Source organism: Gorilla gorilla, chromosome 19 (assembly GCF_029281585.2).
Source record: "Gorilla gorilla gorilla isolate KB3781 chromosome 19, NHGRI_mGorGor1-v2.1_pri, whole genome shotgun sequence".
NCBI classification, from domain to species: Eukaryota; Metazoa; Chordata; class Mammalia; order Primates; family Hominidae; genus Gorilla; species Gorilla gorilla.
Window position 1 is genome coordinate 15,672,247 of NC_073243.2, and position 23,748 is coordinate 15,695,994.

The following is a 23,748-nucleotide window of genomic DNA, read 5'->3' on the forward strand; positions in this document are numbered from 1 at the left end:
TAGTCAGAGGCCTGCACCACGCAGGTCATTCAACTGTAGCCAGCAAAGTGCAGGGCATTTTGGACCTTTCTGGATTTCTAGAGATAGAAATTCTTACTATCCTAGTGTCTGCTTTGTTGAAAAGGCCAAGGGCTCAGAGAAAAGGGTATGCAAACCTCCAGGAGGGGGAATGGCACTGATTGCTCAAGGCCCACGTGAAGAGCCTGGCGTTAGCGCACTTTCCAGAATTCCAGTGGAAATGACTGCTGCTTTTCCTCGGAGGAGCCCAGAACAAACCTCTAAAGCATTCTAGGTGGATTAAATTCTTAGATATTAAAAAGAAAAACTTTAAGAAGAAAATACAGGGCGCAGTGGCTCACGCCTGGAATCCCAGCATTTTGGGAGGCCGAGGCGGGTGAATCACCAGAGGTCGGGAGTTCGAGACCAGCCTGGCCAACATGCAGAAACCCCGTCTCTACTAAAAATACAAAAATTAGCCGGGTATGGTGGCGCATGCCTGTAACCCCAGCTACTCGGGAGGCTGAGGCAGGAGAATCGCTTGAACCTGGGAGGTTTGCGCTACAGCCTGGGTGACAGAACAAGACACTGTCTCAAAAAAAAAAAATACATAAAAAATAAAAAAAAAAGAAGAAGAAAATACAGAGATTATTTTCATTGCTTATGGGTGGAGAAGAATGTCAAACATCAGAAAGAATGAACCACCTACCCTAAAATGAAAGGCATCTATATCAGAAGAAACAAACAAAGTAAAAGACTAGGCATAAATCAGGAGAAGATACGTGCAACGCTGACAAGGGAACGGGGTTCCGAACATGAAGATTCCTACACATCAACAGGAAAAGCACAAACTATCCCAACAGCGACACAACAACAGGCAAACAATACCAACACCGGATTCACAAAAGAGGAAACTCAAATGCCCAAAAGGCATATGAAATGACAAGTAACCTGGTTAGTAACTGGGAAATGCAAATTAAAACCACAGATGTACACCATGATACATCCATCAGAGTCAGAAGTAAACAGATTATTTGATAATCAAGTGTGGGCACGGCCATGGCACTGAAATTCACAAATGTACACCGTAATACACCCATCAGAGTCAGAAGTAAACAGGTTGATAATCTAGTGTGGGCACGGCCACACTGAAATTCAGACTAGTGGTGACAGTAGAAGTTAGTTCAAGCACGTTGGGGGAAATTTAGCAACATTTCCTTAGCTGGAGATGTGTATCACCCATAACACAGCATTAATACTTATATCCATTAGAGGAATTCTTGCCCACGTGAAAACGTTCCCTGCATCCGCTATTTATAAAAGCAAAAGTTTGGAAACAACCTACACGTCCATTGACAGTGGAATGAATAAACAAATGACAGCGCATTCGTGCAATGGAATATGCTGCTGAGGTGAAAATGAATGGGTGCACACAGCATGCATCAACATGCATAAATCTCAGAAAATAGTAAGTTGGGCAAAAAAAAGCAAGTGGGGAAATGATATGTCTAATGCCATTTATATAGTTTTAAAATATGCAAAACAAAATCATATATCATTTGTGAATATATACACATATATCAAAATACATATGAGAATAAAATCAAAATCAGGACAGTGTTTACTTTGGGGCACGGAGGAAGGGATGGGCAGGGTGGGGTTCATGGGGGCGGTCTTCAGCAATAACTGTAATGATTTACTTTACATAAAAATGATCTAAAGCAGGCTGGGTGTGGCAGCTCATGCCTGTAATCCCAGCATTTTGGGAGGCTGAGGCAGAAGGATCACTTGAGGCTACGAATTCAAGATTACCCTGGGCAACACAGTGAGACCTTGTCTCTACAAAAACAAAAATAAAAAGATTAGACAGGCACAGTGGCACACACTTGTAGTCTCAGCTACTTAGGAGGCTGAGGTGGGAAGATGGCTTAAGCCCAGGAATTCCAGGTTGCAGTGAGCTATGATGGCACCATTGCACCCCAGCCTGGGAGACAGAGTGGGACCCTGCCTCTTAAGAAAAAAAAAAATGGGCCAGGCGCGGTGTCTCATGCCTGCAATCCCAGAACTTTGGGAGACTGAGGTGGGCGGATCACTTAAGGTCAGGAGTTTGAGACCAGCCTGGCCAACATGGTGAGACCCCATCTCTACTAAAATACAAAAATTAGCCAGATATGGTGGTGCACACCTGTAATCCCAGCTACTCGGGAGGCTGAGGCAGGAGAATTGCTTGAACTCGGGAGGTGAAAGTTGCAGTGAGCCGAGATCGCGCCATTGTACTCCAGACTGGGCAACACGGTGAGACATTTTCTCAAAAAAAAAAAAAAAAAAAAAAGTAAAGTAAATGTGGAAACATGTTACATATTTTGTTACATATTTTGCTGAGCTGAGTAGTTAGCTACTGTTTTTTACATTATTTTCTGTACATTAATTAACTGGAATTTTTATTTAAAGACTACCATTCAGGACTCAACTCTGTCTTCCATGTAGCAAATTTTGAGAGCCTTGTCAAAATCAAAGCCATGTCTTAGCATTCATTTGTTGGTAGGAAAAAAAAAATCAGTCATTATATTTTAAAGCATATGGAGATATTTCCTGCTTTTCTACTTCCCAGAGATACATTATATGCATAAATAACTGTACAGTCTTAAATGACAGGAAAGGTTTGAATGCACCAGGCATAATTCTCTAGTGTCCCTCATACACAGGGAGATATGACACTTTCATTCCCTGGCCAGTCACCATAAAATTCTGTCTTTACCAGACACTGAGAGGTGAAAACCCTGGTCTCAGGTTTTATACGTAAAGCAAGGCAGTCAGAAAAGGCGGGAACGAGCCTGACAGATTTGGCGGCTGTCTGTGCAAAGTAAAGACAGAAAGGTCCCATTTATCATGAAAATCTGCTAGTTTTCAACTTTGAAATAGTCGATAATTCATCTTCTTAAGCATGAGACATTGGGCAAGGGGTAGCTATTGCCACATCCATTTCTGCCTCAGCAATAATTTCTGGGGCAGTGTGGGCTGGCTAATGTTGTTGATGGGATGTGGGGGTGGGAGGGTGGCCAGTATGCCATGCCTGTGAAGGCTGATCACCCAGCAATGGAAATCTTTGAGAGGGGCCCTTTACTTCCCGAGGAGCCTCCTACAATTCTTGGGGACATGATGACTATCAACAGTGATGAAAATTTGGCATAAATACGATACAGGCCCACACTCCTAGAAGACAAAGAACCATGTGAACAAAACCACATAGGTGAACCATATTGGTCCCACCATAGAAAATTCTTCAGTGAGGTGGCACAGGGGAGACAGCTCAGGCTATCAGGAGGGATGGAACAAGGTGGACACATGTTCTATTTCTTTTTCTTTTTAAAAAAATTAGGTATAACTTTCACAGAGTACACAAACACCACGTATGCCATTCGATCAACATCCAGACACGTGCACATCCTGCTGCCTAACGGAAAACAGAGCACACTTCTGGCATCCCTGAAGCCTTCCTCATGCTCTCGTCCAGTCAATGCTCTCCTTTCCCTCTCAACAAACTCTCCTGCTCTCTCTCACTGTAGCTACTTGCCTGCTCATAAACCTGCTGTGAACATTCGTCTCTCCTGCTCTCTCTCACTGTAGCTACTTGCCTGCTCATAAACCTGCTGTGAACATTCGTCTCTCCTGCTCTCTCTCACTGTAGCTAGTTGCCTGCTCATAAACCTGCTGTGAACATTCGTGCGCATGCCTTTGGTGGTCATAAAGTCCTCATTTCTCTAGGGTGGAAGCTACTCAAGAGTAGAACTGCTGGATCATGGGGTAGGCATATGTTTGGCTAACTGCCTAGGAGTTTTCCAGTGTGGCTGTGCTAACTTCCATTTCTACCAGCACATATGAAAGTTCCAGTTGCTCCACATCCTTACCAACACTTGGTATCATCACTCTTTTAAATTATTATTATTATTAGAGACAGGGTCTTACTCTGTCACCTGGGCTGGAATGCAGTGGTGCAATCATAGCTCACTGCAACCTTGAACTCCTTGGCTCAACTGATCCTCCTGTCTCAGCTTCGCGAGTAGCTAGGACTACAGGCATGTGCCACAGTTGGCTAATTTTTAAATTGTTTTGTAGAGATGGGGTCTCGCTGTGTTGCCCAGGCTGAGCTCAAGCAATCTTCCTGCCACAGCCTCCCAAAGTGCTAGGATTACAGGCACAAGCCATTGCACTTGGCCAAAGTCTTTTAAGTACTCAAAATAACCAATCTTTTCTTTTATGGTTAGTGCTTTTAATGTTTTGTTTAAGGGATCTTTGCCTAACCCAAGGTCATAAACATATTGTCTTATATTAAATCTTCCAGAAGCTTTATTGCCTTATTTTTTAGAGCCATAATCCATCTGGGATTAATTTTCTAAAAATGGAGATATAATTAAAAAACCATAAAATTTACCTTTTGGAAGTGTACAATTCAGTGGTTTTTAAGGTCTATTCACAAGGTTGTACAGCTGTCAGCATTATCTGGTTTCAGAACACATTATCACCCCAGAAAGAAACCCTTACCCATTAGCAGCCATTCCCATCTCCCCCTCCCTCAGCCTTTGCCAACCATTAATCCACTTTCTGTTTTATGGATTTGCCTGTTCTGGACATTTCATAGAAGCAGAATCACACAATAGGTGGCTTTTTGTGTCTGGCTTCTTTCGCTTAACATGGTTTCAAGGCTCTTCCATGTTGTAGCATGAATGGGTACTTTATTCGTTTTAATGGCTGAGTAATATTCCCTTGTATGGATAGACCACATTTTGTTTATCATCAGCTGATGGACATTTGAGTTGTTTCTACTTTCTGGCTATTATAAATGGTGCTGCTATGAATATTTGTGTACAAGCTTTTGTGTGAACACATTTTTTTTTCAATTCTTTTTTTGAGACAGAGTCTCACCCTGTCACCCAGCCTGAAGGTACAGTGGCGCAATCTTGGCTCACTGCAATCTCTGCCTCCCAGGTTCAAGTGATTCTCCTGCCTCAGCTTCCCGAGTAGCTGGGGTTACAGGTGCACACCACCATGTACAGCTAATTTTTGTATTTTTAGTAGAAGTGGGTTTTCACCATGTTGGCCAGGCTGGTCTTGAACTCCTGACCTCAGGTGATCTGCCTGCCTCAGCCTCCCAAAGTGTTGGGATTACAGGTGTGAACCATGCACCCTGCCTTTTTCAATTCATTTGGGTATATATCTAGGAGTATAATTGCTGGGCCCTGTGGTAACTCTATGTAAATGCCGAACTGTTTTCCAAAATGGCTGTACCGTTTTGCATTACCACTAGCAATGTATGAGTGTTCTAATTTCACCAAATCCTCTTTGGTGAACATATGGTTTTTACATATGGTGTGTGGCAAAGGTCAAGATTTTTTTCCAATATGGATATCCAATTACCCAGCACTATTTACTGAAAAGACTCTCTTTGAATGATACCACTTTGGTCATAAATCAAGTATCTACACATGTGTGGGTCGATTCCTCAGCTCAGATCTGTTCTGTTGGCCTCTTTGTCCCTGGGGCCAGTGCCACACTGCTCTAATTACAATACTGCTACAATAAGTCTTGATATCCTGAGCTTTAACTCCTCTAATTCTGTTCTAAGATTATTTTGGCTGTTGTCTTCTGTACTTTCATCTAACTTTTAAAATCAGCATATCAATTCACACACACACACTCACACACACACACACACCCCTGCTGGGATTCTACTGTATCTATAGATAAATTGATACAGTAATTAGGATTGAATTCTATCTATAGATTAATTTTGGCATAATTTGCCACTTTTTAAATTGTTATTTATTTTTTATTGGGCAGCCTCCTCAGCCAGAGTAGGCTCAGAAAGACTCCACAGGTATTTCTTTTTGAGTCTTTCTTATCAATGAACATGAGCTATCCTGTCATTTTAAAGGTCTTTATGGATTCTGTGTCTTAATATTGTAGTTTTCTGTGTAGAAGACTTGTACATTTTTAATTTACTCCTAGGTATTTAATGTGTCCTGATGTTATTGTAAATGATTTCATTTAAGCCTGGGAGCCATGGCTCATGCCTGTAATCGCACCACTTTGGGAGGCTGAGGAGGGTGGAGTTTGAGACCAGCCTGGGAGACACAGGGAGGCAGACCCTATATCTACCAAAAAAAAAAAAAAAAAGAGCCAGCCAGGCATGGTAGTACATTCCTGTAGTCCCAGATACTTGAGAAGTTGAGGCAGGAGGATGGCTTGAGCCCAGGAATTGAGACTGCAGTGAGCTATGATTGTGCCACTGTACTCACTTCAGCCTGGGCAATACAGCAAAAAAAAAAAAAGTATTTCACTCAAAAATGTTCATTTTTAAATTGTTTGCTGCTGGTATATAGAAATATATTTTAAAACACTTTCCTTATAGCCAGCAACCTTGCTAAATTTATATTCTTTTTTTTTTTTTTTTTTTTTGAGACGGAGTCTCTATCACTCAGGCTGGAGTACAGTGGCACAAATTCAGCTCATTGCAACCTCCCAGGTTCAAGCAGTTCTCCCAGGTTCAAGCAATTCTCCTGCCTCAGCCTCTCGAGCAGCTGGGATTACAGGTGCACCACACCTTGCCCAGCTAATTTTTGTATTTTTAATAGAGACGGGGGTTTCACTGTGTTGGTCAGGCTGGTCTTTAACTCTTAACCTTGTGATCCGCCCACCTCGGCCTCCCAAAGTGTTGGGATTAAGGGTGTAAGCCACTGCACCCGGCCTGCTAAATTTATATTCTAACAGTTTATCTGTAGATCCTTTTAGATTTATTACTCATAATCATATTTTCCATGAAAAATGACAGCTTAGTTTCCTCCTTTCTAATCTGTATATATTTTGTTTCTTTTAAAAATATTGTATTTTTTGCCTTGTTGTCCTAGCCAGGACTTCAACAACAACGTGGGATAGAAATGGTGACAGCGGACATTCTCGTCTTATCCTTAATCTCAAGGGAAAGAAAAGCTTTCGTAGGTGAACGCAGCCATAAGAATAATTAGTGACCCTGCAAAACACGATGATCTGAAGATCACAAACTAGCAAGAAGCATGATCAATATTGGTGTGGGTCAGTTCCACGTGCCCTTGCAATTGCTCGAGGAGTCTGGGGCCCAAAGATAAATAACTCACTTTAGTACTCAGAGAACAAAGAGCAGAAAAATGTCTCCCATCCCATTTTCAGCATAAGTATTAAAGCAAAACCTAATTTAGGATCTGGCACCCTTGTGGCAAGGCAGACACAGCTGAGGTTGGGCTAAATCTTAGCTTCCAATGCCACAGCTTTTGTTCAAGTTTGGATGGCAGCTGCTCCACTACTGGAGGCAGCGTCTGTTTCAGTCTATGAACACTGCTGAGTTAACTTGATTCTGATGGTTCTGCTGCCTGAGTGAACACGCCTGCAGCTACATGGCTGCTTGAGTTTCAAGGCCCAGACATCAGGGCAAGTACAGGCCCAGCCAAACCTCAACTCATGTGAGAATCCTTCAGAGGCCACGTTGCCCTGTCGTTCCCACCCACACCCTCCCCATTCTGGGCCTGTCAAGATCCACACTCCCCTACTGCCCACCTGAACTGGCCTGGGGTCTGATTAAGTAAAACTCCAGTTCCAGCAGATGGTTTTCTCATCCACACCTCAAAACGGAAGTAAACATAGGATGTTGGCTGTGGGTTTGTTAAAAAAAAAAAAAAATGGATGTAAGCACTGGATGAACTGATATTTTTCTGAAGATATTGGCTTTCGGTCTGAGCTTACTATAATTATTAAAAGACTCTTTTTTTTTTTGTGGGGCAGATGGTATCTTACTCTGTTGCCCAGGCTTCAGTGCAGCAGCACGATCATAGCTCACTTCAGCCTGGATTCAAAGAATCCTCTGACTTCAGCCTCCTGAGCAGCTGGGACTACAGGTGTGGACCGTTTTTTAGCTAATGTTTTATTTTTTTGAGAGATAGGGTTGCACTATGTTGCCCAGGCTGGTCTTGAACTCCTGGCCTCTAGTGATCCTCCCATCTCAGCCTCCCATCACTGGGATTTATTCTTTTTTTTTTTTTTTTTTTTTTGAGATGGAGTCTCACTCTGTTGCCCAGGCTGGAGTGCAGTGGCGTGATCTGAGCTCACTGCAACCTCCACCTCCACCTGCAAGTGATTCTCCTGTCTCAGCCTCCCGAGTAGCTGGGATTACAGGCATGCACCACCACGCCTGGCTAATTGTTTGTTTGTTTGTTTGTTTGTTTTTTTTTGAGATGGAGTTTCGCTCTTGTTGCCCAGGCTGGAGTACAGTGGTGTGATCTCGGCTCACCGCAACCTCCACCTCCTGGGTTGAAGCAATTCTGCCTCAGCCTCCCGAGTAGCTGGGATTATAGGCGCCCACCATCACGCCCAGCTAATTTTTTGTATTATTAGTAGAGACAGGGTTCACCATGTTGGCCAGGCTGGTCTCGAACTCCTGACCTCAGATGATCCGCCTGCCTGGGCCTCCCAAAGTGCTAGGATTACAGACGTGAGCCACCACGCCCAGCCAGTATCCCAAGTTTTTTGTTAGTTTTTTCTTTGTTTGTTTGTTTGTTTGAGATGGAGTCTCACTTTGTCACCCAGGCTGGAGTGCAGTGGTGTGATATCGGCTCACTGCAACCTCCGCCTCCCGGGTTCAAGTGATTCTCCTGCCTCAGCCTCCCCAGTAGCCTGCCCCCATGCCCAGCTAATTTTTGTATTTTTAGTAGAGATGGGGTTTCACCATGTTGGCCAGGCTGCTCTCAAACTCCTTACCCCAGGTGATCTGCCTGCCCAGGCCTCCCAAAGTGCTGGGGTTACAGCGTGAGCCGCTGCGCCCGGCCCAGCCACCTCTTTATTGGAGTGTGAGCACTAGGAGCAGGGACCTTTCCATGGTGCTTGCTGTGTTATACCCTGCACCCAGGACTTAGTAGGCGTTCAAACAAAATTTTTAAAAATAAATGGAAGAGCGAATTAAGAAACCTTCCGGGTGAGTCATTATACTGTCCCCAAACAGGGGACATCATCAATTTTATTCCTGCCAAGTAGATCTGGACTAGAAGAATATGTGCTTGATCTACAACAAAAGCTGCCAGGCAAATGCCTGATACTACGTCCATCTCACCTGTTCTGCTCCCACCATGCTAATTGGCTTGCACTTGAAGAGGTGGGTGATGAATTTGGGAATGAAGGAGCTGTGGATAAAAAAGAAGTGACAAATTAGGCTTATTCTCTCTTGAGGAAAGAAATGCAAAAACTTTAAGCTTCCACGTATCTCCATGAAAAAACCTTTTTTAATGAAGAATCGAAGTGGACTCCACTGTTGCCCATTATCTTATTTTTCTTCTGAGCGAAGTCCTGGTTTTGTTTAGTTACATGAGGCCCTGGCAGGCCCGGGAAAACCGGATCCCATCCTAGACTCCCAGTGAACTCTAACTATTCTCAGCTTGTCAGAGCACAGCATTCCTTTGGTGACTGTTGTTTGTCCTGAGAGGGGATGTGATCGAAGCTAGCCCAATCAGACTGGATGTAAGGGCTACAGGCACCGCACCTGGCTACTTTTTAATTTTTTTGTAGAGGCAGGATTTCGTTATGCTGCCCAGGCTGGGCTCAAACTCCTGGCTTCAAGCAGTCCTCCTCCCTTGGGCTCCGGAAGTGCTGGGATTACAAGCGTGAGCCACTGGGCCAGGCTTCCTTGATTCTTCATTCTCTGTCTCCAGCCTCATCCTGCTAAGCCCTGGCCTCCCTATGCTTCAACCCAACTGAGCCACTTGCAGATCCCAGGATTCTGGGGGCTATTTAATGCCTACACTGCTCCCTCGCCTGGACTGCCTTTCCTAGAAGGGGCTTGTGGGTCAGTACACACGCACCTCTCAGATCCTGTTCAACGGCGTCTCTAGAAAGCCTTTCTTCCGCTGCCTTCGCCATACTCTACATGGAGTCCGCAGGCCTCCACCCTCACATCTAACCTAGTTCATTACGCTCATTTGCTTACATGTCTATTTTGCTTCACCTGACTATTAAGGCAAATGAAGATGGGGGCCATGTTTATCAGGCCAAAACATTTAACTTTGGGTCTGAGACATAGGAGATGCTCAAGGGAACGCACATTGAGTAAATCATAAACTTTTTTTTTTTTTGAGACAGAGTCTCACTCTGTCACCCAGGCTGGAGTGCAGCGGCACCATCTTGGCTCACTGCAACCTCTGCCTCCTGGGTTCAAGCAATTCTCGTGCCTCAGCCTCCTGAGTAGCTGGGATTACAGGCACGCACCAGCATACCCAGCTAATTTTGGTATTTTTAGTAGAGATAGGGTTTCACCATGTTGGCCAGGCTGGTCTCGAACTCCTGGCCTCAAGTGATCCGCTTGCCTCGGCCGCACAAAGCGCTGGGATGACAGGCGTGAGCCACCGCGCCCAGCCACCTACCACTTTTTGAATGTCAGCTTGGTATCAGCACTTTACCAGGAAGTTAATATGTGACTTCTCATTTTATCTTCCCAACCACTATTATGAGATTTGTCTCATTATCTCCTTGATTGAATGGGAGGAGGATCAGCTCAGTGGATGAGGGAAGTTGCTTGTGGTTCAACTGCAGTTTCAACCAGGCTGTGGATTTTGATGTCTCAACAGGAAAGGCTGCTATTGCTTAAGACAGCAAACAAGGTAAAAGGAAACATCTATGGTTTTGCAGGGGTGGGGTAGAAAGGAAGCTAAGGGAGAGGAAACTGGAGTCCGGAGATGGGATCTGGAGGTGGCTCGTGATCAGGAAGGAGAGTAAACACGGGGCTATTTGGAAGGAATTCCTCAGTGCTGGAAACCAGAGCCAGACAAGCAACGTGAAACTGAACTCATGATCAACGGCAACTGTGCACACAGCGGTTTGTAACCTAAGTTGCTTCACATTAGAACACGCTCTGGACTGGGCATGGCAGCTCATGCCTATAATCCCAGCACTTTGAGAGGCCCAGGCAGCTGGACTGCTTGAGCCCAGGAGTTTGAGACCAGCCTGGGCAACATGGCAAAATCTCATCTCTACAAAAAATAGAAAAATTAGCTAGGCCAGGTGGCGAGCACCTGTAATCCCAGCTATTCAGGAGGCTGAGGTGGGAGAATCACCTAAGCCCAGGAGATGGGGGCTGCAGTGAGCTGTGGCTGCACCACTGCACTCCAGCCTGGGTAACAGAGTGGGACCCTGTATCAAAAAAAAAAAAAAACAACAACAACAAAAAAAACACCTTTGGCTGTGCCCCTGAACTGGCTCTCTATACTAGTCTACAGGTGGCGATGGGGGGAGTATGAGGACCTGACACACGTCCTGTGGGGAAAAGACCAAGCAATGTGCTGGGTAACTGCCAAGGGCGTCTCTGGGCCATCGGGGCGGTGGTGGCTGCTGCCCTTGGCCAGGGAAGGGTCTCCTCACAAGCCCACCTCTGTTAAGTGGGATTTTAGCAGGATGAGAAGGCACCATGGATGAAAACAGAAAACCACTTCCTAGATCCCAGGCTGAACGATTCCAGATGTGAGGAGGGGCATCCAATTCCCAGTGCACTCAACCTGGGCTTAGCAATGAAACTCAAGGGCTCTGAGAGAATGTCAGGCTGATGCTGGGAGACGCTGGGACTGGCTAAGTCAACGAACTCCTCCTTCACTTTAACATAAGCCCAATTGTATGACTGAGCAGGGAGACGCTGGGACTGGCTAAGTCAGCGGACTCCTCCTTCACTTTAACGTAAGCTCAATCAGACCCCGGAGCAGCCACCCTGGAGATTTTGAGTCACAGTAAATTTTTACAGAGACGCTGCTTCTACCAGCAGTTATGGGGAGCATCACGATGTGATTTATCAGCAACATTTCTAACACACTAATGAGCACCCAGGGAGTGAGGGAATTTCACCTCCTGGTCCATCTGCCATCTGCAAACATTAATGCCTCCCTGGAAGAGTTCACTCTATCCTTTCTTAACAAACTAGAAAGTAAAGCTGACACCACAAGCCGCTCCATAATTGTTAGTCCTGAGGGGTTCATTTGTGAGGTACAGGGAAACTGGGAGAGATTGGGGGAAGACAGAAACTTGGAGTCCTGAATCACCAGCTGGGGCCTGGATGGGAACAACCCAAATACAGTAGCTTGGCCTGGGCTGACCCTCCTGAAGCCCTTCCCTGAGAAGTCTGCCAAAATGCTTGCTTGATAACTGGTCAGAGGAGACACTGACCCTCACCACCACCTGGTATCACGGAAAATGGTGCTAAGCCAGATGGTGATCGGCAAAGAACTAAACTATTTCCTCGCTTCAAAACTCAGGGCAGAAATGGCCACACACAAGGACACAGCAGGAAGACACACGGCTCAGGGTGCACTCACCTGCCTTGGCCAGGGAGCTCCCTGACTTGTGCATCCCAATTTCTAGTGCCTTCCTCAGACCAAGAGTGTGTCCAAGTATGAATAGATAAATTCTAGCAGCCATGGTAAAAAATACCAGGGGGAGGGAGGACAAGAAGGCTCAAAAGAAACAGAACCGATGGCTCCTACCCTTAAGAGGCATTTATTAAGCCAGTCAGAGAAACAAAATGCATATAGGAAATCCCTGAAAAAGAATTTTAATTATCCAATCCTGGGCAAGGAGAGCTTATGCCTGCACAGTTCAAAACAACAGTAGGCCCCATTCATTTTTGTTTGCCTTGACGTGGCTGGCAATTGTACTGCTGTTACTGTTGCCTATGACTTTAAGTAGCAGATTTAGTTTTATGATTATGCTTCTTTTGCGTGTACAAATTAAAATCAGTACTGCACGCACCAGAACGAACCGCAGCTGGATGGTGGGGACACTCAAATTGTGAGGATGCTGGTGGGAAGTATGGTTTTAAAAACAACCCAGTTGAGTATGACACTGAAATGGTGGCCACACGTCACTGCACATTCGTCCAAACCGAGGGAATGTCCAGCGCGACGTCAGAGTCCGGGTGATAATGACGTGTTGATGCAGGTTCATCCACTGTAACGAATGTGCCACTGTGTGTGTGGGGCGGTGTCGGTAATGGGAAGACTGTGCATGTTAGGGGGGTCAGGTACACGGGAAATCTCTGTGCTTGCTGCTCAATTTGGCTGTGAACCTGAAACTGTTCTAAAACATAAAGTCTATTAAAAAGAACAAGAACCCAGAGATGAGCACGCCCCAGGACTTACTTTGCAAATTTAACGCAGAACTGAGTGAAGTACTTGCGTGTGGAAGCCAGGTTGTCACGGATGATGGGGACGTTCTGCTTGATGTGCAGAATGACAGAGGTGACGTAGGGGCTCTGGTCACCAACGTGCTCCACGTTCTGCCACTGCATCTGAAATGGAGAAAGGATGAGGCGTTGAATCCCTCGCAGGAGAACAGGAGAACGGTGTCGCCTGTTACTGGGGAAGGGAGGGGCTGGAGTGGAAATCAGGTCACAGCTTTGGTATCCCAGGAATCAGGCCCTTTTGTCCTGGGGAGTTTCTTATTCGTTCTGTAGGGACTGATACTCAGGACAAATACGAGTGTGCCCAGCGGACCCGACAGTGAGGTGTGACCCAGGCCCTTTCCTTTTCCTGCCTTGTCCCCGACCTGCCTGAAACAGCCTTCCCTTCTCAGCTAAGCTACCCACTCGTAAAGGATCCTGTTCTCCTGCCGAGTGCCCCACAGCAGGGGACTGCAGCAGAACGGGGAGGGACGCCGACTCCCAAGCTGACCGGCAGCCTGGGAGATGAGAGAGGTGGCTGGACTAAGTGACATGAAACCTGGAGGGGAATTCACAGACACCTTTCTCTCCAGTCAACTGGGAGGAGTTTGGGATTCTTTAACACAGAAAACTAGAAATGATATGACACGTGGGGAAGTTGCTTCAAAATAATATGAAGTTACTGGGAAGAGGTGCAGATGAAATAAGATCGTGAAGCTGAGTGACAGGTACATAGAGGCTGACCACACTGTTTCCTCTACTTTTGAATATATTCAAAAATTTCCATAATAAAACACTTGAAGAGTGCGTGTAGAATCTTACACTCCTAAAACCTTTGGGATTATGTCAGGATATCAATGAGGGGAAGGGAAAGAGAATCTCTGGCAAACACTAGGGTGGACCAGAGGGTAAGATGGAGACGTGGGGAACAGGCCAGGAGCCAGGCGCAGGGGAGAGAACATTGCTGAGAGCACCGAGGTGGTCCCTGAACAGGCTGTGAACAAAAGTGACAGACCTGCTTCAACCTGAGCCCTAACGACAGGCTCTGGAAGACACCTACAGCAAACTGGCGGGATTCTTGGACTACGTGGCCCTTGGCAACACTGAGTCCTGGGAACAGAAGGAGGCAATGCTGCAGTGTGCCATCCCCCAAGGGTGCATGCAGGAGATGGGTGCAGCACCAGCTCCCAGCCTGCCCCGGGCTGGCAGGGAAGGGCACTCTAATCCCAAAGAGTGGGAATGGTCTGGAGGGTTCTGCTGAGTCAGCCTCTCACAATGGAGCTGGATGGTCTGTTAAAGAGATCCTAAGCCAAACACAAACCATATAATATGATAATACGTTCATAGAAGGAGGTCAGTAGTTCTGGGGCCCTGATGTCTCTGGCCAGAAAACACTGTATTTACAGAGCTCTTGGGGAAAGGAAAAAATCAATACTGAGAGAGCTTGTTTAAAAGAATCACATCGTACATGGATGATTCTCCAGCTGTGGGAAGCTCAAATGACTCCTAATGTTTTTTCAAATCAGCGGATATTTGTATTCTAAAAGCTTTAGGGATGTGTACACACAGAACCACAGAAAAGCAGGAAGGGACCTCCATCTTCATTTCACAGATAAGAAAGCCAAGGCCCAGAGACATGAAGAGTCTTATGCAAGGTTTCATAACCAGGCTCCACACAGGAAAAAGAATTCTAATTTATTACTGGGAAAAAACAGAAACAAACAATGAAGAAACAGTAGAAAGGTCTAATATGAACTGACTTAACATTCTAATGCTTTGGTTATGTGAAATGTTTTCCTCATTACCTTTTATCTTACGCAAGAGGCTTCTTTTTCCATTTGATTTTGAAGATTTGACCCATCCAAACAATGAGCATCCTGGGTGATTTTAAATGAGCTCATAGGGTGAGGCCAAAACTGACAGGTGCTGTCAGCATTTCCTGGGCTCTGCAGCAGGACTCGGAGCAGAATGCTCTGGGTAGACACAGCGAACTGGGAGGGCTTGATGCCCCCAAAGCCAATCATGTCCATAGCAATGACTATTACTTTCCAAGCTGGCAGCTTTGTATATTTCAAAATCTCAAAACAGTTTATCAGCAATAATCTAAACATGACAGCCCTCCATGAAAGAAGGTGTCAGCGTGCTCTGTCACCAGTTACAAAGCAGCTCTGAAGCAAGACCAAACAGGGGCCTGGGATTTCTTCAACTTCCCACTGGTTATTCCGCATGCTCGTCACTGAACTCCTCTTGATGATCACTGGCCAAGTCAGTATGTGCCCACATTTGGAATATATGTGAAAAGAGCTGATTTGCTTTAATACTCCGGTCAGTCATGACTCCATCGGTCAAGTTAAAAGAAGTATTAGCAAAGGCCAAGTGGATTCATGATTTTAAACTTAAGTCAGCTTAGTCAACTAAGAAAGTGATTTAAAGTACTAGAAAACAATAAAAGGTGACCTTGCCTTTAGTATTTTTTAAAAATGTGGCACACGCCTATAGTCTCAGCTACCAGGGAGGCTGAGGCAGGAGGGTCACTGAAGCCCAGAAGGTTGGGGCTGCAGGGAGCTGTGATTGTACCACTGCACTCCAGCCTCAGATGGCTGATGCTTGCCATCATCCACCATGGGTGACTGAAGGTTTGGGTCACAACCTGAACTGCCCAGGATAGCTACATTAAGACCGAACTTCGCAGGTCCCTTTGCAGGGCCCTAAACATACGTCGTCTCATTTACTATTCATACATGATCTCACTAAGTTCTCACAACAACCTTGTAGATGAGGAAATTCAAAAAGCTCAAAGAGATTTGGTATCTTGCACAAAATTTCACAGCTGGGACAACCACGTCTATCTAAAGCCCAAACCAAGTCTATCTAAAGCCCAAACCAGGTCTATCTAAAGCCCAAACCAGGTCTATCTAAAGCCCAAACCAGGTCTATCTAAAGCCCAACCAGGTCTATCTAAAGCCCAAACCAGGTCTATCTAAAGCCCAAACCAAGTCTATCTAAAGCCCAAACCAGGTCTATCTAAAGCCCAACCAGGTCTATCTAAAGCCCAAACCAGGTCTATCTAAAGCCCAACCAGGGCTATCTAAAGCCCAAACCAGGTCTATCTAAAGCCCAACCAGGTCTATCTAAAGCCCAAACCCCACAACAAGGTGCTTGCTAGACAACTTCCCCCTGGACCCGCCCCCACCACCCCGCCCAAAAAAAGAATAAAAGCACCTAACTAGGCCTTCGTTAAAGGTAAGGCCTGTTTCTCAAGGAGACGCTAATGAAACATAGTGATCAAGCAAAGGACTCTTTATTTTTCATTTTTTTTGAGACAGAGTCTCTGCTGCCCAGGCTGGAGTGCAGTGGTACAATCATAGTTCACTGCAGCCTTGACTTCCTGGGCTCCAGCGATCCTCCCAGCTCTGCCTCCCAAGTAGCTGGGACCACAGGTGTACACTACCATGCTCAGCTAATTAAAAAAATATATTTTTTTCTTTTTTACTTTTTGTAGAGACAGGGGTCTCACCGTGTTGCCCAGACTGGTCTTGAACTCCTGGGTTCAAGCAATCCTCCTGCCTCAGCCTCCCAAAGTGCTGGGATTACAGGTGTGAGCTACCGTGCCTGGCCCAAAGAACTCTTTCAAAAAAGGAAATAAACAGTACCTTGCATTAGAAGAACGAACATCATGAAAAGCCATCAGTAGAAATGAGACCTCAACTTTTCCAGGTAAACTTTTCATTTGACATTAAGAAGTTACCCCTCTACACTTAAAATTGTTTCTTGTTGTGCTTTTTGTTTTGGGGGCTTGGGTAGAGTTGAATACAGATGGCGTTCAACTGGTACTATCTAAACGAGACACAGTTTGAAGACAGTAAGAATGATGAGTGCCTCCAGGACCTAGTCTAACCACCACAAGAAGAGACTGCGGGGCCCAGAGTGTCCCCAGAGCCCGGCTTCCACGGCCTGGGCAGGAAGTATGTGCTCTGACTGACGCTCCACAGTGGGGCTGGGGGGCCAGCACTCTTTCTAGAGAGAGTCTACTGTAGCAGGAACTTTGACCAGAGAACAGCGCTCCACAACTAGCTTCAGTGGATCTTGTTTTTTCCTATTGCTATAGGAAGCTTGGAAAGAGGTTTCTTGAAAATGTGAATACTTAAATTCCTACTTCTTCACTGGATTAGAGAGACACAGAGCATAGACTCAGACAGTTGGGCTCTGGGAACATTTCAGGCAACTGAAGTCTCGTAACTGAGGCTGCCGGGGTGTTGGCCTCAAGCTGTAGACTTTACTCAGGCACACACGTACACGCTCACTCTCACTCTGATGCCTGGTGGGGCTCCTTTCACTCCCGCAGCATCTGCTATATTTATAGGTACCTTCGGCAAGTGCAGCAGGGCACCGAGCATCAGGTGGGGACCAAAGAGATGAAGGAACGTTTATCAAGCGCCTGCCACACACTGAAGGAATGTTTATCAAGCACCTATCATGCACCAGGGGATGAAGGAATGTTTATCAAGCACCTACTACGCACTGAAGGAACGTTTATCAGGCACCTACCACGCACTGAAGGAATGTTTATCAAGCACCTACCATGCACCAGGCGCTGAAAGAACGTTTATCAAGCACCTACTACACACTGAAGGAACGTTTATCAAGCACCTACCATGCACCAGAGGCTGAAGGAATGTTTATCAAGCACCTACCACACACCAGGCACTGAAGGAACGTTTATCAAGTACCTACCACGCACCAGGCGCTGAAAGAACGTTTATCAAGCACCTACTACGCACTGAAGGAACGTTTGTCAAGCACCTACCATGCACCAGGGGCTGAAGGAATGTTTTTCAAGCACCTACCACACACCAGGCACTGAAGGAACCTTTATCAAGCACCTACCACGCACCGGGCGCTGAAGAAATGTTTATCAAGCACCTACCACGCACCAGGTGCTGTGCCTGACATTTTCACATGAACTTGCTGCCTGATGAATGAATCATGTAGTGAAAGAGGTATTATTACTCCTCTTTGTGAGTAATTATAAATGAGGATGAGACAGGATTGAGGACAGCGAGTGACCTGCCTAAGGAAGCGTAACTGCTAAGTTAGCAGGAAAGGTCATTAAGATGGTACTTAAGATGCTGAAATTGAGTCAGCCAGTCTGAGTTCTGACACTGTGCAACCTTCTAAAGGGGTGACCTGGACAAGTCATCTAATTTCTCTGAGCCTCAGTATTCTCATCTATAAAACTGGGATGATGGTAACATCTATAATCTATTACTGAAAGATAACGCATGGAATGCTCTTAACACAGTGTCTCACAGCACGTATAAATTCCACAGTAAATTTTAGCTACTGTTATAATTTTAAGAATACGTGCACTATCACTAAAAATCACTAAATTTAGATAACTGATAATTATCAATTAATTCAGATATGGATCAATTAATTGAAATTATGGTGATTTAAGTTTTATTCTTTTTTTCAAAAAAATCTGACCAGGCACGATGGCAACATGCCTGTAATCCCAGCAGTTTGGGAGGCCAAGGCAGGTGGATCACTTGAGGCCAGGAATTCGAGACCAGCCTGGCCAACACTGTGAAACCCCATCTCTACCAAAAATACAAAATTAGCCGGGTGTGGTGGCGGGCACCTGCAATCCCAGCTACTTGGGAGGCTGAGGCAGGAGAATCACTTGAACCTGGGAGGCGGAGGTTGCCATGAGCACAAATCACGCCACTGCACTCCGGCCTGCCGGACAGAGCGAGACTCTGTCAAAAAAAAAAAAAAAAATCTGCATTTTTCTAAAATGGAAGTGATTTAGTTTTGTCATAATGGGAAAAATCTTTTTTATGAAAAAGAAAGCTGTGTCTTGATTCTAGGTAGAACTTGACAGTTACTTAGTCATGGCTTTCTGTAGGCCTTCTGAAACAGATGTGCATTTTAATGACTGAGGAAAATGAAAATGAGAACAGATTTGTCTTGATTCAACGTAGAAGTGAACTTGAGGATTTCTTAGCTGTGGCTTTCCATGGGTCTTCTAAAACAGATCTGCATTTTAATGACTGAGGAAAATGAAAACAGACTTGAGAACTCTTCTAACTGTTTCAAAGTGTCTTTGGGGGATCATAACGCAGCCTCCTAAATGGATACATGTTCACAATCCTGAAACCTAATATAAATTATGTACCAGACTGTAAGAAAATTTAATTTATTCAGTTTCTGTTTTTTCCTAAAACTACCATTAATAGGCAAAACACTAGGTGTGTTTGCTTCTCAACAGAGACTTGGATTATTTACCTGAGTGATGTGAGCAGCCCTAGGAAAAGGCACGGAGAGAGGCGGGGACCATGAGACCAACAGCCCCTGCTCGGGAGCCCACGGCTCTCTATCCTACGTACAGGGGCATAACCAGACATACTCATTTCTAAGGATTTGTAGGATTTAAATCTAAAAGAATCCTTTGTATTTCCACCAAAACACTCCAAATAACTACTTTTTCCAGAATCAGGAGAACTAGTTTTACTTCTAGCTTCACTATCATAAGTTATATGGCTTTGGGCATAATATGGAGAAGGAAGGAAGGAAGGAAGGGAGAGAGGGAGGGACGGAGGGAGGGAAGGGAGTTCGGAGGGAGGGAAGGGAGTTTGGAGGGAGGGGAGGGGAGACGGGAAGGGAGGGAGGGAGGAAAGAAGGAAGGAAGGGAGAGTGGGAGGAAGGGAGGAATGGAGAGAGGGAGGAAGGGAGGGAGGGAGGAAGGCAGGGAGGGAGGGAAGGAGGGAGTGAGGGAGTGAGGAAGGCAGGTAGGGAGGGAGGGAGGGAAGGGAGGGAGGGAGGGAAGAAGGAAGGGAGGGAAGGAGGAAGGGAGGAAGGAAGGAAAGAAGATACCAGAAGGAAAGTTCATTAGTTTTCAGGGAAAAATATTCAACGCAGATTGGAATATGTGGGTTGGCTGTTCAACACATCTTCTCCACTGTAGAAAAGTACTGGTGTCAGATCAAGAAAAGCTGGAGATGAATATACACCATGATGATGGTGAATGCTTGAAGAACTCATAATCATATCAGCATGAACACTCGTGTGGACCCACCAGGACTGGGCACACGCTGACAGAAATGTATCAATTAATTGAAATTATGGTGATTTAAATTTTATTCTTTTTTTCAAAAAAATCTGTCCGGGCGCGATGGCAACATGCTTGCAATCCCAGCAGTTTAGGAGGCCGAGGCTCTTCCACTTTTAGGCAGGTTACTTAAGCTGATTTTGCCTCAGTTGCCACATTTGCCAAAAAGACTTACTCACTCTCTCTGTATGGCATGCCACAATCCTGCATAAAGAGGCAGTGTGGTGGCGTGATCACAGCTCACTGCAACCTCTGCCTCTCAGGCTCAAGTGACCTTCCCACCTTAGCCTCCCAAGTAGCTAAAAGATCTGGAGCAGGTGATTTAATGTCTCTGTTTCAGCTTCTTTATCTGTGAAAAGGGGAAATAGCATAGCCATCTGATGAATTTATTGTTAGAATGAAATTAATTGGGTTCCAATTCCTGGTAAGTGCTCAGTAAATAGTAACTTATTATCAACTCATACAGGTTATCTAAGAAAATAAGCAATATGGAGGCCGGGCACAGTGGCTCACACCTGTAATTCCAGCATTTTGGGAGGCCGAGGTGGGAGGATCACTAGAGCTCAGGAGTTTGAGACTGGCCTGGGCAACATAGCAAGACCTCATCTCTACTAAAAATCAAGAAAATTAGCCAGGTGTGGTGGTGTGCGCTGGTAGTACCAGCTATTTGGGAAGCTAGGGTGAGAGGATCACTTGAACCCAGGAGGTCAAGGCTGCAGTAAGCTATGATTATGCCACCGCACCCAAGCCTGGGCAACAGAGCGAAGAAATATTTTAATGAAAGAAAGAAAATAACACTATGGGAAGGAAACGTGGTCTAGAAGTTAATTTTGCTGTAATTCATCAGCAACACTACTAGAATCTCAAAGTCAGACTTTCAGAGGGACCACCTGACTTTCATCACATTTTCCTCCCCCTTCTTCGGCCTGGCCTGCAGAAGGCTGCGCCTGCATGTGAATCTAGCAAACTGCCACTCTGCACTTCCCTCTCCTTGTCTAGCAGCAGGACTCAGGGCCACACCCCCGCGGGCTCATATTCCTTCATTCCCACATCTCTTCAATCGGCTCCAGGATGCCACCTGCTGAAGTCAGAAGCCCTTCTGCTATCAGGTGCCATTGAGGAGCATCACTCCATCCTCAACAGCACCAGCTATGGACCTAAAGGTTTCAGGGATTCTATGACCCCACCGTCTCTCACAAAGTTGTCCAAGTTTCCTACTCTACATCTACCAGCTCCACCTAGCTACATCTGCTCAGTAGAGTTATCTATGTCTCACTTGTTTACCAATCTTTGGTCAAAAGTGTGTTTGTGGTCCTTTGGTTCTTTCTCTCCCACTCCCTGGCTCCCTCTTTACCTTCAAAGTCATTCAGGGAATACTACAGTTAAGCAAGTACTGTGCCATGCCACGGGTTTCCAAAATGAGTAAGACACAGCCCTCAAGTTGCTCAAAGTTTAATAGGGAAGACAAAGACATAAAAATGATTACATAACAAAGCAGAAAGGTAGTCTAGGTACTGTGGTGTCTTGAAAGAGAAAGAAATATGCTCTGGCTGAGGCAAGAAATGCCGACATTGTAAGGGACCTAGAAGAGCCAAAACAGTGTTGAAAAAGAACAAAGTTGGAAGACTCATACTTCTTGATTTCAAAGATTACTACAAAGCTATTATAGCCAAACAGTGTGGTACTGGCCTGAGGGTGGACATACAGATGCTGAGGATGGACATACAGATAGATGGAATAGAACTGAGAGTCCAGAAATAATCCCACACATCTATGGTTAACTGATTTTTTACGAGGGTATCAAGACCATCCAATGTGAAAAGAATAGTCATTTCAACAAATAGTGCTGGGAAAGCTGAGTATCCTTTCAGCAAAAGAATGCTGCTGAATCTTTGCCTCACACCATATACAAAAATTAACTCGAAATGGATTGAAGACCTACATTTTTTTCCTTTTTATCTTTTTTGTGAAGACCTAAATTTAAGAACTAAAACTAAAATTCTTAGAAGAAACCACAGAGTAAATCTTTATGATTCTGGATCAGGCAATGGTATCTTAGATATCTCACACACACACACACACACACACGATATACCAACTTCAGAAAATCAAGGACATTATCAAGAAAGTGAAAAGGCAACCCACCCACAGAATGGGAGAGAATATTTACAAATTTCATATCTGATAAGGGGTCTAGTATCCAGATATAAAAAGAACTTTTACAATTCAACAACAGAAAGACAACCCAATTTTAAAATGGGCAAAACATTTAATTCTCATTTCTTCAAAGAGAATATACAAATCACCAGTAGCATCTGAGAAGGTGATCAACATATTAGTCATGCAAGGAATGCAAACTGTAACCACAATGAGATACCACTTCACACCCACGAAAATGGCTATAATTAAAAAAGGAAAACAAGTGTGGGAGAAGATGTGGAGAAACTGGATTCCTTACACTTTGCTGTGGAAAGGTACAATGGCACAGTCACTTCAGAAAACAGTGTGGCAGTTTCTCAAAATGTTAAACATAAATTGACCATATGACTCTTTCAGTTCCATTCCTTAGGTCCCTTAGATCCTTTTTTTTTTTTTTTTTTTTTGAGACAGAGTCTCCCTCTGTCACCCAGGCTGGAGTGCAGTGGTGCAATCTTGGCTCACTGCAATCTCCACCTCCCAGGTTCAAGCCATTCTCCTGTCTCAGCCTCCCAAGTAGCTGGGATTACAGGCACACAGGCTACCACACCCGGCTAATTTTTGTATTTTTATTAGAGACAGGGTTTCGCCATGTTGGCCAGGCTGGTCTTGAACTCCTGATCTCAGGTGATCTGCCCACCTCGGCCTCCCAACGTGCTGGGATTACAGGCATGAGCCACCATGCCTGGCCTTTAGGTACATATTGAAGATAACTGAAAACATGTTCACACGAAAAATTGTACATGAATGTTCACAGCATTATTCAAAATTAGAAAGTAGAAATAACTCAAACGTCCAATAGACGAATGAATAAACAAAATGTGGTCTATCCATATGATGGAATATTACTCAGCCACAAAAAGGACTGGAGTGCTGACACATGCCCCACCATGCACATGCCCTGAAAACACTACGCTAAGTGAAGAAAGCCAGGCACAAGATGTGCCACATGCCATATGATTCTATGTATGCAAAATGTCAGGAGGGGCAAATCTACAGAGACAGAAAGTAGGCTAATGGTTGTTGTCAGGGGAATGTAGAATGACTGCTGAGAGGTACGGGGTTTCTTTTTGGGGTAATGAAGATGTTCTGGAATTAGATAGTGGTGGTGGTTTCATGACATTGTGAATATACTAAAAACAACTAAATTGTACACTTTATTTATTTATTTATAAAATAGAGTCTCACTCTGTCACCCAGGCTGGAGTGCAGTGCTGCAATCTTGGCTCAC

General features: G+C 45.0%; 1 protein-coding gene across 5 annotated transcripts in view; it reads right to left on the reverse strand.

Annotated features, from left to right (window-relative positions):
- The window catches only part of VPS53 (VPS53 subunit of GARP complex), a 200,504-nt gene that overhangs the window by 15,332 nt on the left and 161,424 nt on the right, over nt 1–23,748 (reverse strand). For 4 of the 5 annotated variants that reach the window (XM_031003546.3, XM_055367078.2, XM_004058206.5 and 1 more), the window contains 2 exons: nt 13,191–13,339; nt 9,131–9,200 (listed from right to left, as the gene is read on the reverse strand). In XM_031003546.3, coding sequence (XP_030859406.1) covers nt 9,131–9,200; nt 13,191–13,339 — 219 coding nt within the window. Of the gene's footprint in view, nt 1–8,041; nt 9,201–13,190; nt 13,340–23,748 lie in introns of those variants that run through there. The other variant, XM_063700895.1, reaches the window with a different exon arrangement.